General features: G+C 57.1%; 1 protein-coding gene across 3 annotated transcripts in view; it reads right to left on the reverse strand.

Moving 5' to 3' along the window:
- The window catches only part of EEPD1 (endonuclease/exonuclease/phosphatase family domain containing 1), a 73,211-nt gene that overhangs the window by 20,480 nt on the left and 35,101 nt on the right, over nucleotides 1–17,630 (reverse strand). For all 3 annotated transcript variants that reach the window (XM_043975860.1, XM_043975859.1, XM_043975858.1), the window contains exon 3: nucleotides 7,685–7,736. In XM_043975860.1, the coding sequence (XP_043831795.1) occupies nucleotides 7,685–7,736 (52 nt within the window). The remainder of the gene's footprint in view (nucleotides 1–7,684; nucleotides 7,737–17,630) is intronic.

A 17,630-nucleotide genomic window follows, 5' to 3' on the forward strand; every position in this document is an offset into this window, starting at 1 on the left:
GAGCCAGGAAAGGCCCTCCCTTCACCAGATGCACCATAGGGGGTCAGTCCCATCATCGAGACCACCCTGCCATCCATCTGGAGCCCACTGGAAGAACCCACAGTCAACCCCAGGGCTCAGCAGCAAGGGGCCATCCACACTGTAGGGAGCCTGAGAGCCCAGCCACAGGCCACCCCACTCCTTTCTCCTCCCCACCCCCTCTCAGATCTGGGCAGGCCGCTCCAGCCTAGGTCACTTTCCACTGGTCCTCATGTTTTTCTTGAGGTTGTTTTTTTAATCATCCCTGGTCTAGCCCCCATGGCCGATGTATAAATAAATTGTGTTTAAAAAATAAACTACCCCCAACCACCAGTCTCTTCTCAGAAGCACACCCACACAGAAGGCTCCAACAGATGCTGTCCGTCATCGGTGGTTATAAATATCCCGGGTCTATTTTTTACCCATCGGATTATCTACAAGTGAGGTGGCCCAGTTATCCGAGATGAAAGGATTGAATTAATCTTGCCTGGGGGAGGAACATTCAAGTGCAGGGATGAGCAGCATTTCTGTATTGGAGAACAAACCTTTTAGACAGATGAGAATGCACGGAATGAGTTATTTTCAACCAGATGGGGGAGAGAAGGACCCCTGCGACCTCCCTGCCCTGGTGAGCGCAGCTAGGACCCAGGGCTGGTGAGACAAAGCGCTTCTGGACCACGGGCAAAAGCCAAGGGATGCATCGGGGAGGAGGGGCGGAGCCCTACACAGCTGAGGTCTGGGACTTGGAGGGGGGCGGGGCAGGCCCCTGCTCAGCCCCATCAGGACCAGGTGCCAGATCCAGCAGATTGATGACGTGCCTACTCTGGTCATGGCACTCGCTGCTAGAGTTGGGGTCAGGGGGCTGTGATCTGCCACAGTTTTATTAAACAGTCCACACTGGTCCTTATCCCAGCCCACCTGGCAGTGGACGTCCATAACAAGGGAAGGAAGGAAGGAAGGATGATGGATGGACGGATGGATGGATGGATGAATAAACATGAAGTACCTACTAAGTTCCAGGCACATGCTAAGCACTTTATCAATACTTTCTCATTTGATTTCATCGCCAATTGCCAACTACAAATAAAATTGCTCCCTTTACCCAGAATACCTTCTTTCTGCCTCCTTGTTCATACTTTAAAACCCAGCTCCCAGGCCACCTCTTCCAGGAAGTCAGCCCAGGTGGCCCAGGCTCGAATGCCCTCTCCTTCCGGGACTTCAGAGAGCACTTCCTCTCTTCTCTTGGCTTGTGAAGGTCTTGTCCAATAGCCTGCCCAAAAAGGAAGCTTGATAGCAGACAGCCTTGATGAGCCCACAGAGGACTCTGCATTTACCTTAGAGACCATAAGGGAGCCACAGAAGATTTTTGTGTGCAGGTAGGGGAGTGACAGAGTCAGGCTTGTGTTCAAATCTACATTTTCATTCATTTCCAGTCAGAATTCTCCAAAATTTCACAGCTCCTCAAGTAGTTTTTGTCTTTGTGAGTCAAGCAGGCAGTGTTAGATGTAGGAGTGCTCCAAGGCATCAGCAGAGTGGCCACAGCTTGTGGTAGAAGGATGTCCACTTGGGTCCTGCATTGCCCTGCTCTGCTGTATTAAAGGGTTCACTGCACTGGGAACCTCCCAGTCATGTGCCCCTGACTGGGGGGGCCAGAGTCTCAAAGAAGGCATGAACATGGCCAGGGTGGGGCTGGGGGAGAGGCTGAAAGCACTGGAGAGAAGGGGATAAGCATGGGAGCCAAGACCCCCCCCTCCAAAACTGGCCAGTCTATGGGGCCAAGCTGTGTGAGATCATCTGGGCGGGTTGGGGGGTTGGGGGGCAGCTGGCCATGAATCCCAGACCAGAGTCTCCCACACAAGCGAGTGCCCTGCCCGGGGGCGGCCCACCAGCAGTCCTCGGTCCACACTTGGGGCTATTCTCGAGGATAGTTTCCCTCCACGGCACTGCTATTTTTATGGCTGTGATGATTCACAGTTCTCTCTTTCCTGATGGAGAAATGGATCCTATTCCTGACCTCTCTAGGCAACCCCGGGTGGGCGGCAAGAAAGAGGTTAGGAAACTTATGGGAGTAAGGCCCAGTTTGTTCCGGTCCATTGACAAATACATGTAAGTGATGACCGTGTAGAGAGCCCGGGGTGGGCAATGCCTGCCCCTGCCTTCTTGGGGCTCAGAGTCCACGGTGAGGAAGAAATGCCAACACAGACCAAGCAGCCAAACTGGGCAGCAGAGAGGAGCTAATCCCCCAAGGGAATGAGAGTTGTGGCCAATGGAGGCATCTGAATTAGGCTTTTGAAGATGGCTAAGAATTCAACAGGGAAGGAGATGGTGGGAGAGGCACAGGGACCCGCACAAGCCATGGCTTGGAGGTGGGAAAGGGCCTTGTGACTGGAGAGGAGATGGGACTGGGAAGGGAGGGCAGCACACAAGGCTTGGAGAGCCCTGAATGTCCGGCAAAGGGGTGTGGACTTTACCCAGGACACAGCTGGGAGCCAATGAATATTTCTGAGAACAAGAGGGCTAGACCCTACCTGCATGGCCCGCTGGGGGTGGGGGGCAGCCTGCCTCAAGTCTCCATGCTCCACTCAGCCAACAAAGCAGCCTTCCATTGTGTCCCTCCTGGGCAATGAAGCCGCCAGAGCAAACACAGAGTGCTCTGCCTGACCTTCAAGGCCCTTTGAAATCCAGCCCCCTCCCATCTTCCCAGTCTTCTTAGACCTTCATCCCCCCTGAGTAGTGCTCCTGGACCCTGTGACCCCGGCCCCCTCCATCCCTCTCCGCTTTTTTACCTCTCTCTGGCTGCTCCCCCTCTTCTGCTCTGACCACTGACCTCCCTGGCCTTCTTTAAGTCCCAGCTCCCCCACCCCTCTTCATTCCAGAACCTCCCCTATTGTTTATCCTCTTCGTAACTTGCTTTGTATAGAGTTCTCTACATGTTGTCTCTCCCCTTAGACTGTAAGCTCACTGAGGACAGGCACTGTCTTTTGCCTCTTTTTATATCCCAGTGCTTAGCCTTTCCGACTGCATGAGGCAGGACTTGAATCTTGGGCCCCTGATTCCGAGTCTATCCTCTACCCATCATATGTAGACTCAATTTACCTTTTCCTGACTTATTTAACACACCCCACTGGATGGTCTTTGAGGGGGGGCAAACAGAAAAAAGAGGTCAGCCCCCACAGCCAGGCTGGCGCCAGTCTCCTCCTAAAGGGGCCACAGCTGGCCCTGAGACTCCAGACCCACTGTCCATTGGCCTCTTCTTGAGAGCCTTAGGCTCCATCCATCCCAGCATGGCCACCCACCCCTCAATGCATCTTTGTAGCCAAGCTGAATCCCCCACTTGTCCTGGCTCAGCCATTCATAGCCAACCAGCCCCTGCCCTGCTGAGAGGGCCTGAGCTGGCAGAGTGATTACAGGGGACTTCATTCTGGAGCCAGGCTGATCTGGCTTGCTGCCCACCCCCCAGGCCCCTCAGAGCCCTGCCCCCCCCCAGGGCCGGCGTGGGAGAAAAAGGGCTGAAAGACCAAGAACCATCAGAGCATCAGGAGCCAAGGGCAGGGGCAGATGCTAAGGGCCAGCCAATCACTTGGCACTGCCCTCTAGCGCCTGCTCATCCTCAGCCAACAGGGCTCAGACCTCACTTTGACAGCCTCCCTGATCCCCCGAAGATGTCTCTGCCCCAGGCCTGCCTCTGGGCCTGCCCCCAAACCAGAGAACCCCTGGGGGAGAGCAGAAGCCCCCAAGTCCTGTGGCATCCACCTCCCTGGCACAGCCAAGCCTGTAGCAGCCATCTTCCCAGCTCCAAAACACCATGACTCAGAAGGGGCAGAGCAGCCCCTCTCCAAGCCAGCCTTCACCCAGCTGACCCAGTAACTGCCCCAGAGCACAGACTGGCCAAGTCCCTCCCTCACTCAAGAAGCTTCATGGCTCCCTATTGCTCCCAGGACAAATTCCTCTGTCATTTAAGGCATCTCACCATTTGCTATGCTCCCCCAACACCTTCTCACCTTCTAGGCCACTGCCTTCCTTCCCCCATGTCTGGAATGGTCTCCAGCCCCAAGTACCCCACCCTGCCCCCCGCCAAAGTCCTGGAATGGATAAACTCAGTGGCCCCCTCCTGACCCTCCCAGGTGTTGGGTTTCCTCTTCCCTCCGAATGATTCTGCAACTATTTTGCACTGACTTGGGATCCCAGAGCCTGGAGGTACCACTGAGTCTAATCCCCTTGTTTTACAAAAGAGGTCACTGAGGCCAGGAGAGGTGACTTTCCCAGGGTCATACAGGCAGGAAGCATCAGAGATGGAATTCGAACCCAGGTCCTGACTCCCACTAATCACATCATCTGTGTCGGCAGAATGGAAGCTCCTAACACAGGCCCGGCCTATAGCAGCAAAGCCCTCCCGGTGGGGAAGAATCTCGTCCCCGTCCCTGACTGCCCACGGAGCCCCGTGAGTCCCTTCCTCTCTGCTTCCTGGACAAGGCTGAGGGATCTGGAGAAGGGCCGGCAGCACCCAGAGAGGCCTTTCTGCCCCTGAGGCCGGCGATGATCCGGGGGGCCGTGCTCCCTGCACTGAAAGGGTGAAAGGGCTGCCCCAGGTTCTTGAGGGAAATGTTCCCAGAACTCCTTTTCTGGGGCAGGGCCTGGCAGAGGCTTCCTGAGGGAGGAGGCCCAGGGCTAACAATGGCTTGGCCTGAGTTCCCCTCCCACAGAGCTCACCCTCCCGGGGCAGAGGTGAGGAGGAGGGGCGGAAGCCACTTGTGACCCATGCCCAGGTCCTGCCCGGGGTCAGGGTCTGAGGGCTGGGTCTCCTGGAGGCCATGAGAGGCCCAGAGGCCCCAGGACCCACCCACGGGGCCACCAGCACCTGGAGTCCGACGAAGGAGGGAAACCTCTGTTTTCTCTCGCCTCCAGTTGCCCTCAAGTCGCCAGCTTGTCTGGAGATGGTCAAGAGGCAGGCCCAGCACACAGATGTCCCCTATAGTAACACCGTGGACCCAAAGTCCGTCTGGGCCTCCCCAAAAACGCAGGCCCACTCTGGCCCACCTGACAAGCAGGCCTCCAGCTCCTGACCCAAGGACCTCTGGGGAAGGGGAGCCCATCCCCTCTGGAGGCCGCCGGGCCCTCCTGGGGACAGCTCAGAGCCCGCTCTCTGGAGGCCGCCGGGCCCTCCTGGGGACAGCTCAGAGCCCGCTCTCTGGAGGCCGCCGGGCCCTCCTGGGGACAGCTCAGAGCCCGCTCTCTGGAGGCCGCCGGGCCCTCCTGGGGACAGCTCAGAGCCCGCTCTCTGGAGGCCGCCGGGCCCTCCTGGGGGCAGCTCAGAGCCCGCTCTCTGGAGGCCGCCGGGCCCTCCTGGGGACAGCTCAGAGCCCGCTCTCTGGAGGCCGCCGGGCCCTCCTGGGGACAGCTCAGAGCCCGCTCTCTGGAGGCCGCCGGGCCCTCCTGGGGGCAGCTCAGAGCCCGCTCTCTGGAGGCCGCCGGCCCCTCCTGGGGGCAGCTCAGAGCCCGCTCTCTGGAGGCTGCCGGGCCCTCCTGTGGTCTGTGACCTAGTCCTTAACAAACGTTTTGATAAGTGCGTTGCCCGCTCCCCGGTAACGTTTGGTGCTCCTGGTGGGTAAAACCTGATTGCGAGGAGGAAGGCTGTCCGTCAGCCCCAGGGGACACGGGGCTGGCCCAGCTCCCTCCTTTTATCAGGGAGAAAAGCAAAGGCAGATCCGGGCAGTGACCGCCCGGGGTCCCTCTGAGCCAGGTTCTTCCTCAGGTCCAGTGCCTCCCATCCCTGAACGGTCCCCACGCCCACAATGCCAGCTAAGGTGGAGCCGCCCCAGGGAACGGTCCGGCGTCTGCCTTCAGACTCCTCATGTCCTTGATCAGTGTCTGACACAGCGTCGGCCCCTGGAATGAAAACTCTGCGGGGCAGGAGCAGCTTCTGCCTTTGTCTGCTCAGGTCTTAGCACAGGGCCTGGCACACAGCAAGCACTTGATCGATGTTTGCTGACTGACTGACTACCTGGCGGCCTGAGGGGAAGCAGGGGGAGAGGAAGGGAAGGCGCTGTCACCACCAGCACCTACTGGTCTGGCTTTACACACTGACCACCACCTGGGTGACCTTGGCCCAGCTGCTTGACCTCTGGGCCTGGGTTCCTCTTCTGTAAAATGAGGGGCCTGCACTAGGCAGTCTGGGGGGGGGGTTGTTCAGCTCTGCACTGAGGATGCTGACATCCTGGACCCAGAGATCCATCCCTAGAGTTACCCTTAGATACATGCACCCTGCTCGGCACCAGCATCAGACCCGTTGCCAAGGCCTCAGTCAAGGGGTGTGCTCCTCTCACCCCCAGCCCCCAAGTCAGACGGGCTGGGCGGGGTCACCTGCCAGAGGCCACCCTGCACAGCTGGGGACACCCACCATCAGGCCTCCAGCTCACCCTTGTGGCCCTCGATGCTCTGCCCTGGGCGTGGAGTGGGGGGAGCTGAACCCTGACTTGAAGCAAGGCCAACTAGGACACCTGGGGGTGGGAGAACAAGAAGACCCTCAGCTTCAGGCCGAGATAGACTTGTTCTCCAGTGGATGAAGTGAGGCTCTGGGGCATCTCTGGTTCCCCCAGGTCTTCCTGTGGCCCAGCCTCCAGTGGGGCAGGGATCTAGAACCAAGGAGATACAAGGGGGGGAGGGGAAGGGGATCTAGAACTAAGAAGGCACATGGGGAGGAGGATCTAGAACAGAAGCCATAGCAGGGGAGGGGGGTCTAGAACCGAAGAGACACAAGAGAAGGGGATCTAGAACTGAGGAGCCGCATGGGGAGGGAGGAGGGGAATCTAGAACCAAGAAGATGCAAGGGGACCATTTTCTCCAAAGAACATGAAAGAACAAGCCTGGGGCTTGGTTCTAGTCACCATTCTGTGACATTCTAGCTCCTATGCCTGCTGGTTCCGTCCAGTTTTCCACAGCAGCCCAATCCCTGAGACAGACAGGAAGAGATCTGGGCCCTGCCTTGAAGGAGCCCCCGTGGGTGAGCTGCAGGGAGTCAGAGGCCGGAGAGGGAGGGCACAGGCTGCCTGGCCCCCTTTCAGAGCGGGAACAATGACCGGCATTTCCAGAGGCCTCATGTGATGTTCCCAAAGCCTAAAGGCATCCCCCACTGGAGCCTCACAGCTCCCTGTCTGGGGGTGGGTCAGGGTCTTCCCATCGAGGGCACTCCCAAACCCTCTGCCCAGAAACTGACCGGCTCAGAGACATGCCCGGGGCAAAGGGGAGGGCCTTAGCCAAGGCCACCCAGCTGGGATGGATCAGAGGTCTTCCTGCCCCCAGCCCAGCTCTCCATCCCTGGTACCAAACTGCCCCTCGTGGAGAAGGGAGGAGGCACAGCCAGACTGGAACATCTGGCCCCTGAGGTCACCGGCAGTGCTGGCCAGCTGCCCCTGGGATGGGCGGCTGTCCTCCAAAGGCACTGGCCCTGGAAGGGCCCTCTGGCCCCGGGGGGCAGGTTGGTTAGCATACATTTTCAGAGGTTTGGTGGGGAGAGTAGAACTTATGCCGTGATCACTGGGGGTGCTCCAGTCACACCATCCTCCCAGGAGCTAGAGTGCTCCCCACAGGGACTCCAGCTAGCCCTGGGGCTGCTGCAGACCTGCCCTGGTGGGCTCCTGCTCCCTAGGCCAAGTATCAGAAGACTTACCTTCTCCAGGGCTTCTCTGTCAATCAGATCTTGCACAGCTAAAAGCTTGATGCTGCAAGACAAAGGAAATCAAATCAGTTTGTCATTCAGTCACACTAAGGAAGCAAATTTAAGTCCAGACTTGGCTCTTTGTGGGCAAACCTGATATACTCTCTGAGCTGTAACTAGGGCCGGGCAAGCAGGGCACTAACCCCCAGGGCACCAAGTTCAGAGGCTTCAGATAGGACTTAGTGTCCTTTGTAAGTGAGATAAGAGTCTCCCTCATTTCTCTGTGGGATCCCCCTACCCACGGTGCTACCCCACCCATAGCCTTGTGTCCTTGCCCAAAGGGCTCTCTCTGCCTTCCCCCTTCGGTTGAGGGCATTTTGGGTTCTGCTTGCTCTGGGCTAGGCTCATGTAGCTTGCTCCAAACCCCAAAGTCCTAGTTGTGGTTCTGTTCACTATTCCTTGAGGTTGGCTTCCCTAAAGACACTGTGTTTTAAGGTAGTGACCAGGACCTATACCCACAAAGGTGCCCCCTGCACCATGAGTGCAATCTGGCAGAAACAGGGCCACAATCCTGGGAGGTGACGGTGGGTGGTGACGGTGGGTGGTGCAGGCGGGGGGGGGGGGGAGGTGCTCTCTCATCCCTCCCCCCATCTGTGAGCTTGTTCTCCTGGACTGATGGGATTCTAATTAACACAGGGCTGTGTCCAAGGTCACAGTCATTACTCAATGCTGAACCACATAGCAGATCACTGCATTTAGAAGCCTTCTAGAACAACCCCTTCAGCTTACAGATGAGAAAACTGAGGTCAAGGAAGACAAACAGATCTGCTCAAGCTGACCCAGTAGGCCCACATCTGAGCCGGGATTTGAACCCAGGTCCTCTGAGTCTAAGAACTCTTCCTGCGGCTTCCTCTAAGGGACTCTGGCAATCAAGGCCAAGAATGACTTCAGTGCAGGGGCAGCTACGTGCCACAGTGGATAGAGCACCGGCCCTGAAGTCAGGAGTACCTGAGTTCAAATCTGGCCTCAGACACTTAACACTTACTAGCTGTGTGACCCTGGGCAAGTCACTTAACCCCAACTGCCTCACTAAAAATTTAAAAAACAAAAGAATGACTTCAGTACCACTGGAGACAAAGCTAATGCCCATGTCTCGCTATTAATACTGTTCAGCGGGGCACTAAACCAGGATTCCTCCTGGTCCCAGGCTGACCCTGAACACATCTTCTGAGCCGAACCTGATCTTCACACTCTCATCTGTAAAAATGCCTCGGAGAGACAGGTGCAGGGGTCCCCCTGAGCGTCTTATACACAGGTGGTCCCTATCATCTAAGTTTCCCCTTCGATGCCTCAGCATGGCATGGAGGGAGGGCCCTGCATTCTCCGAGGCTATGCCGGCAGATAACACCCTCCTAGGCACATCCTACCAGGTTAGAAAGGCTTCCAGGAGGGGCCCAGGACGGACAGGGCTAGCTGCTGAGGACCAACCCAGCTTGGTGTAGCCTGGCCCCTAGGGCAACTCATGGAAAAGTCGAAGAAAGCGGCCAGTCCTATTGGCAGAAAGCAGTGGAATCCCTTTTGGGGACATCTATTAACACTCAGAGAATTCTGACTGCTGTTTCAACAACACCAGCTGGCCACGCACGTAAATGCACACAAGGATGCCGGTCTGCAGCTCTCCTGCCAGGAAGGAGCCAGGCCGAGGATGCATTTCAGGTGTTCAGAAAACGGGCTGGAGACCCATGAGACTGCCCCCCATTGCTGTCCTTGCCTCTGTCCAGGATGTCTCAGAGGCACATCCCTGGAGTCTCTTTCCCTTATCGTTCACGCAAGGAGCATGTGCTAAGCACCTACTGTACACCTGGGATGTGCTAAAGCAACAGTGAAAAGTCTCTGCCCTCAAGAAACTTTTTGGGGGGAAAACCTCCAGAGAAAATGAAATCTAAAAGCTATGCAAAGGCCCTGGGGGGATCAGGGGAGGCTTCCTGTAAGAGGTGGCCTGGGGCTGAGCTTTGAAAGAAGCCAGGGATTCTACAAGGCAGAAAGGAGGGCCTAGTAGACTCAGGTGCAGGAGTTGGAGGGCCTCTGATGGCCAGGCAGAGCCGGGGCGGGCTCCCAGCAGCTCTCCGCCCCCCATTCCCTTTGCTGGCACCAAGCTGGGGAAAGGAAAGGCCACTGGGAGTCCCAAACACAAAGCCCAGGGACCACTGGCATTTCCCCAGGACGTCTCCGGCTTCCTTCCCAGAACACTTGGGAAGGCTCGGAGAAATTCTCCCCTCCCAATTCTCCATTACAGCCAGGCCCGCCTGGAGGCCACAGGCCCAGTGCAGGACCCTCCCTGCCAGCAAAGAAAACCAGACGCCCAAGGTGGGGCCAGGCCAGGCTAATATGGGGATTTGTTAGGGCATCTGGGTGGTGCAGTGGATAGTGCACCGGCCCTGGATTCAGGAGGACCTGAGTTCAAATCCAGCCTCAGACACTTGACACACTTACTTGCTGTGTGACCCTGGGCAAGTCACTTAACCCTAATTGCCCCACCCCCCAAATGGGGATTTGTTTGACCGAGTATGTCTTTGTTACAAAGGTTTGGTTTTATTTTGTTTCCAGAGAGAAAAAATGCCCAATAATTGAGAAAGTAATATAAACTGGAGACCAGGGTGCTAGACCTCTTCCTCATCGCTTAGGGGATGATCTCCTGGTGCCCAGGCTACTTCTTCCCCGTTCGGTGGGCCTACGTGGGATCATTCCCAGCTCTGACATTCAGTGGCCCCTTGACCACCACCCCCAAAGACTGCGGCAGGGTGAGAGGAATCTGCAGCCCATGAAGCCCCAGACCACAGAGGAGATGCAGCTGCCCCCACTATCTCATACCCTGCTAGGACTATGGAGGCTGAGGTGAAACCAGGGGCTCGAGACACCAGGGATGACGTCCCAGCAAGTCCCAGCCTCAAGTCCAGCAGAGGCTTATTAGGTGATGGCGTGAGGTCTTGGGCTGCCGAGGTCCAGTGGGGCAAGGAAGCACCGCGGCCCCTGCGCTGATGTGATGCCGTCTCGGTGGAGGCCTGGGCATGAGGGCCTGGGCTGCCTTGTTACCCTCAGGTTACCTAGGCCGCTCCCTGCCTCCCCTTTGGAGCTGCTTCCTCTGACCTCCCTTTCCTGGCTCTGGCCTAAGCCTCTGAACCTTGGCTCACGCCCAGGGCCAGCCTCAGGCCCCGGTCATCCTTCTCACAGCACGACTTCTCTAGCGGTCAATTGCTAGCAGCCAACCTCTAAAGCTCATTTTTCCCAGGACTGAAGGAAGCCACGTCAAGCCACCCAGCATTTAGTAAGCACCTACTGTGTGCCAAGGAAACAAGGAAAGGCAGAGTCTAGCCCCGCCCTTCAGGAGCTGCCAGTCTGAGGTGGGAGACAACGGGTAAAATAAGATGGACGAGATAAACGGGGCGCTCTAGGAGGAAAGGACGGAGCACTGAGCAGGCCCTTCTGCCTCTGGACCGAGCTTCCTTCTGCAGAGCGCCAAGCAAGTGGCCACCCAGCCTTTCCTCGGTGACCCCTCCCATGCAGTCTCCTGCAGTGAGGAGATAGGGGAGAAGGGAGGAGGAGGTGGGGGCCAGGACCATCACCAGGCAGTGGTGACCTGGGCCTGGACAGAACAGCCGCTGCAAGGACCAGAAGGCCTCAGAGCAAAGGAAGCAGGCCAGCCGGGCCCAAGCCGAGGGGGTGCCGGGCAGTGCAGCCCCAGGCCCAGCTCTGTGCTCTGGCCATTACTGAGGGCATAGCCCCAAACAAAAGTCTTGGCTTCGAGGAGCTGACATTTGATCGAATGTCTGCACCAAAGATCACCGGGGTCGGCTGAAAACACTGTACCCCATTCCAGATGCGATCCAGGTTGCTCTTTTCCTCTCCTCAAATCAGAACGGAGAATTCTCCCTCGCCAGGGTGTGCCCCATATGCTCACTAAGGGGACTTGGCCTCCCCCCCTCCCCGGCAGGCTCTCATCTGGACAACAGGCACTTTTCATCCATTTGCTTTTTCCTCTGGGGATTGTTAGGCCAATCTGTCTTGAGCACTCATGGGCCTCACTGTACCATACTGGAGCTTGACTCACTCAACACAGACTGTCAGTGAACCGAAGCGGCTGGAGGACCCTGTGCCCATAGAGAACCCCTCTCCACATGGATTGAGTCACTGGAGGGATTCCCACACTGATGTGGTCACACGGGCACTGGAATGAAGACTTGGATACAGCCATGGGAAGCAGCCCCGAGTTTAAAGGGAGAGCAGACCCTATGGGCTCCAGCAGAAACAGGGTCTCCAGAGCTTCCGCCAGGCAGGAGCAGTGACCTCTCTGAAGGGGGCTCCGCTAGGAGAAGGCTCAGCTCATTTTTCCCAAATGCTATTCCTGATGGGGCTATGGGGGACCCAAGGAAAGGGAACAGTTAGTTCCAGAAGAGCCGCTCCTCGTTTCCTGCAGCCAAATTCCCAGCTGCGGGGAGTGCAAAGCACTAATGTTTGAGAAGGGGGGGCTCTGCCTTAGCCCCCCCCCCCCGTTGCAGCCCAGGAACCGTGGGAACACAGTTTCATCTTGACTGTGCCTGGGCCCTGTCTTTGGGCCTTTGTCTTCCTGCTCTGTTTTTGTCAAGGATAATTACAATTAATAATGATCATTAACTCTAAGCATGCAGTTCAGAACATCCCTCTCAATTTCCACCTGGCGACGTGGGCACAGTCTAATCCAGGATTTCTGTCTTCTCCCTTGTTGCGCCAGCTGCGCCACCATCCCCCTGCTAAGGCAAAAGCCTAATGATCACTTCCAGCTGCTGGGGGTGGGGGAGGGACCCGGAACCTGCCCCTCCCCCAACCAGCTCCAGCCAGAACAAGAGGTCTAGGACATGGGGACTGCCCCACCTGCTTCCCGCTGTTTGAAAGGGCCAGGCCAGACTCAAAACCTACTTCTGATCAAGGAGCAAAGTCTCCTGCCCCCACCCTCCTTCCTTCTGAGCTGGCAGAAGCACTGCATCCACTATGGCCGGCGGCTCCCACCGGCTGGACGTGGGGGTGGGGGCGGGGGCGGGGAGGAACAAACTCCAGGAGATGCTGCACATGACCTGACCAGCCGGAGCCGGTGAGGAAGACTGAGAGGTGCCCGGGTCTTATCCTGATGAGTCACTGGGGCCAAATCACCCAAACGTTCAGCACCTGAACTTCTTCCATCTGAGAAATGGGTACACGGAAGGGCACTCCTCCATACCTCAGAAGGAAAGGATGACCGCAGGGGAATCCCCCGGCTGACTCCAGCTCACCACCCACCTGGGAACACTAACAGTAATAATATTCGTTAGTGCCTGGCTGCTTATGGAAGGAATGAGTGTCTGGTACCTGAGAGAGCCAAGACTCCCCAGCTGATCAGCCCTGAATGACTAACCAGTCTGACAGGTCCCAAGAGTCACCAGCCCCTGCAGGGGTGTGTCTAGCAGCCGAGCACCCCAAGGCTGGGCACCAAGAATTAATCAGCTTTCCATGCCTGGTTCTGGGTGGCACAGTTGCCAGGGGAGATAGAGCCGCAGACAAGGCCCTGCGGCAGGCACCGCCAGATTGGCTTTAATCCCTCAGATAGCAGGGACAGGTGTGCCTGGGGACGGGAGGCAATGAGCAAAGTTTCAGACAGTGACCTCCCAAGAACTCAGCCGGGCACGGGGCAGGGAGTGTAGCATCAGGCTGCTATGGCAGAGGGTGTGACCACCAGGTGGACAGCGTCCTGTCCTGCCCAGTGGGGCCCCTTCTCTGAGGATTCTGGGCAGACCTCGGCAGGCTGATGCCCTGGGGCACAGGGAGGGTGGCAGATGGCATTTCCAAAGATTTGGCCTCAAGGAACTGGAGGCCCAGACTCACTCTAGACTGGCTCCCCAGGGTTGTGGTGTTCCAGAAGAGCCTGTGGTGTGGACCTAGATTAAAATACCCTCTTCTGTGGGCATCGTTGGCGGCACGCACTTCAGCAATTAGCAGGAACACCTACAGGAGCCATGTCAAGCTGGCCGCCTGACAAGGTGCCCCGACATCAGGACAGACACAGGGACATATGGAAAAGGGGAAACACCTAGGGGCCAGGGCACCACCTTCCCGCCCCCCCCCCCACTCCCTACCCAACACAAGCCAAGCTGAATGTTTAATCCTGGGTCAGGACTTGGCCACAGAAGCCAGTTGCAGTCTGGCCTCCTACCCTGGACAGGGGCCTTCTTTGTGGAGGGCCAAACAGTAGGGGAATGGAGTGCATGCCACCGTGGGCCATAGACCAGCCGGATCCTCTGGGGTCACTGACATGGACAAGCATGAGCGACAGGAGCAGAAATGGGGAAAGCCCTGACTGGTGAGGCATAGGGACAGAGGGCAGAGCAGGGGAGCAGGTGGGGCCCAAGAAGAAGGGCGCTGCTCAGGACAGGACCAAGACTCTCAAAGTGTTGGGTGCTTTCTAAGTTGTACTTGTTTATTTAATACCAGTGGGAGCACCAGGCTGAGTGGCCGCATTGAGGTTTGACGTTAGCTTCATAACAAAATATCTGACTTAAGAAGGAGCCCTCAGATATGGCCTATCCTAGATGCCAGAGGACAGGCCCTGCTGTCTGCCCCCTGTGATCCCTGGGCACTCACCCCGGAGGTCAAACCCTGGTGCCCTGGGGGCTTGTGGGAGCTCTTTGCTCAGTCCTGCTCCCCCTCCACGTGTGGCCCTCTCTAGAAGCTGGGACACCTCCCCCACTGCACTCAGCAGTTTTCTTTTCATCTGACCAGACGTTCCTCTTTCGAAAGTGTGAACCCTAGTAATGGAGACGTCTGGTCGGTCCCTGCTAGTGGCCAGCCTAGGCAGGGTTACTCGAGTTCAGTGTGTGGCTGGGCAGGGCAGGGGTGAAGAGAGGGAACCCAGGCAGGGGCAGGAGTGACCAGGCAGCCCCACGGCTGGGACAACTGGAGACAACCTGATTTTGAAATGGTCTCAGGAAGCCCTCAGTGGGGCTGGGTGAGGTGGGCAGCAGCCCCAGAGGGCTAATGAAGAGCCAGGGCGATGCCAGCCCACTCAGCTATGTGATCCAAAGACAAGGTGCAGTCTGCTAGCCTTTGGGGTGCCATCACCTGGCAGTAGAGACCCCCACCCAGGTCTGCCCCAAGGGTCACCAGAGAAGGAGCTGCATTGGGTGGGACAGTGATGATGTCATTTGTGGCCACACCCCCTACCCTAGGATGCTGAGGCCACACGCCCTGCCTCCCTGCCTTACAGCGGGTGGCTGGTCAGCTTTGTCCCAGCCCCTTGGCAGATGCTGACCCTTCAGGGGAGCTCTGGTTCTCTTGGGGGTCACTTTCCTGGAACCTGGTCATTGCCTTCCATCTCTGGGCCCCCTGTGCCCACCGTCCGAGGGACCGGAGCCAAGGAGGCCTGAGTCGGCCAGAGGCAGGGTTGTGTCCCCAGATCTTGAGGTGGCCATGAGCAGGTTGTCGGCCCAACGCACTTCAGGGACAAAGCCGGAAGCCTTCCCACAGCCCTGACCAGGGCCAACCTCCTTTGGGCCATGTCTGAGGGCTCCTTCTTAAGTCAGATATTTTGTTATGAAGCTAACGTCAAACCTCAATGCGGCCACTCAGCCTGGTGCTCCCACTGGTATTAAATAAACAAGTACAACTTAGAAAGCACCCAACACTTTGAGAGTCTTGGTCCTGTCCTGAGCAGCGCCCTTCTTCTTGGGCCCCACCTGCTCCCCTGCTCTGCCCTCTGTCCCTATGCCTCACCAGTCAGGGCTTTCCCCATTTCTGCTCCTGTCGCTCATGCTTGTCCATGTCAGTGACCCCAGAGGATCCGGCTGGTCTATGGCCCACGGTGGCATGCACTCCATTCCCCTACTGTTTGGCCTTCCACAAAGAAGGCTCGAAACAAATAAATCCTTTGTGGGCAGCCCCCTCGGGTTGCATTCCAAACAATGGAACTGGGCCAAAGGGGGTGGCTTTGGGGGGCAAACTTTCAGGCTGTGCCCCCCAAAAGATTCCCTAAATTGTGATTCTATCCACGGTGAATGGGATGGCTCTCTGGGAGGAGGGGGAGAGGGAGGAGGGGGAGAGGGAGGGGGAGGAGAGAAGGGGGAGAAGGAGGAGGGGGAGAGGGAGGAGGGGGAGGAGGGGGAGGAGGAGGAAGAGGAAGAGGAGGGGGAGGAAGAGGAGAGAAATAGGGAGAAGTGCAGGAGATACAAAAACAAGAAAGAAAGAAAAAATTGTTTGGGGGGGGGGAACGAATGAGTGCACCCACAGGTCTCCAAACATCACCAGAACTGATTCTCCGGCTTTAGTACTGGGATCCAATGACCTCTGAGTCCTTTCTCCAGCCCTATGAAGGCTTAGTAAGTGCCTGGACTTCAAGGTCCTGCCCTGGAAGAGCAGTGGCTGGGGGAGCCATAGGGTCTTCTGGACCCCACACTTAAGAGGAAACAGTCCATCTTAGGCCAGGGCATCCCGCCTTCAGGCCCCTGGGGCCTCCTGAGCCTGAAGTTGTAGCCACAACCAATTCTAGGGGCCACTTAAGGGCTGAGCCTACGCAGACATTCTGTGTCTCTACAAGAGACCTGTGGGAGGGCTCAGGTCCAGTGTGGCGGCTCCCAGCCTGGCCCAGATGTTGCCAGGCTGGGCTTTCAGCCCTTGGTCTAACATGATGTGTGGAAAGGAGGGTGTTCATTGGTGCTGCTGTTCAAATGACCAGCCCTGACTCATTCTCTTCCCACTGTGCACATGCACGCACGCACGCGCACACACGCACGCACGCACGCGCACAGCCCTTGGGCCAAGGGAGTTTCATTCATTCCCTGGGGATGCTTGAGATGAAGTCCTGACCCAAAGCCAAGCCAACCCTGGTCTCCTGGTGCTCAGAGATTCTCCCTGCTGCTCCCCAAACATAGTCCAATAGCCCCTGGCCTGCTGCCCCGGGGGGACCATGGGGAGCCAGGTCCCGGGAAGTTTGACCAGCAGGGAACAGAAGTGCACAGTCTGTGCCGCCGAATGGGAGGGACAGGCCTGAATGAGTAGAGCTGGCAGCCTGAGCTCATTGTGGTGCTGAGATTCCTGGCCTTATGGAGGTCAGAGGCCCCAGCACCCCGGAGACCGAGGAGCCCAGCGTCCCGGCTTTGTCTTTCCCAGTCGCCTTTGCCCTCAGCTGCTCTTCCAAGAAGACTTCAAGGCCTTTGAGGAACAGACCCCCTACAGCTTTGGTTAGCCCGTCTTCACATACTGCCTTACAGAGGAAGAACAACTCCCAATCTGAAAATATGGCAGCAGGTCTCTGAAAGTTCACTGTTCCAAGAAAAGACTCTCCCCTTTGGAAAAGTCCAGGCAGCACTCTGGGGTCAGGGCCTAGTGTCGTTCTGCTTCCTAGGCCATGAGCTATTTGGGCCCAGACAGTGGGAAGGGATGAACTAGACCAAGCCGTCCCCAACATTCCCATCACTAACCCAAGAAACCCTTCGTCATCTGCCACCCAGTTCTGGCATGGTCCAGTCCAAGTAGCCATGACCCCTTGGTGGCCAAGGAGGCCAAGGCATGAACACACACACACACACAAAAGGAACACAAGGTGGAGCCCACCCAGGACACCCCAAATCTGCTTCAGATGCAGACTTAGAATGCTGTACCTTTGACCCCTTGCTAGGTGGGAACACCCGCATCTGGACACCCAGTCAGGGGTTAGACCAGAACAGCACTTGGCACTTTCCAGGCATTTAATCAATACTTTTTGACTAAATAAATACAAACAACTCTACTCAAAGAGTTATTTATGATGGGCTGACTTCCCTGAAAGTGCTGGAAAATATGGAGAGAAAGACAAAAATACAGAATGGCCCCTGCCCTCAGGGAGGCTCTCTTGTCCTTAGGGGAGACACAGAAAGGAATTGCACCCAGAACCGAGGGGCCCAGAAAAGCTGTGCTGGAG

The sequence above is a fragment of the Dromiciops gliroides genome, chromosome 1, assembly GCF_019393635.1.
Source record: "Dromiciops gliroides isolate mDroGli1 chromosome 1, mDroGli1.pri, whole genome shotgun sequence".
NCBI classification, from domain to species: Eukaryota; Metazoa; Chordata; class Mammalia; order Microbiotheria; family Microbiotheriidae; genus Dromiciops; species Dromiciops gliroides.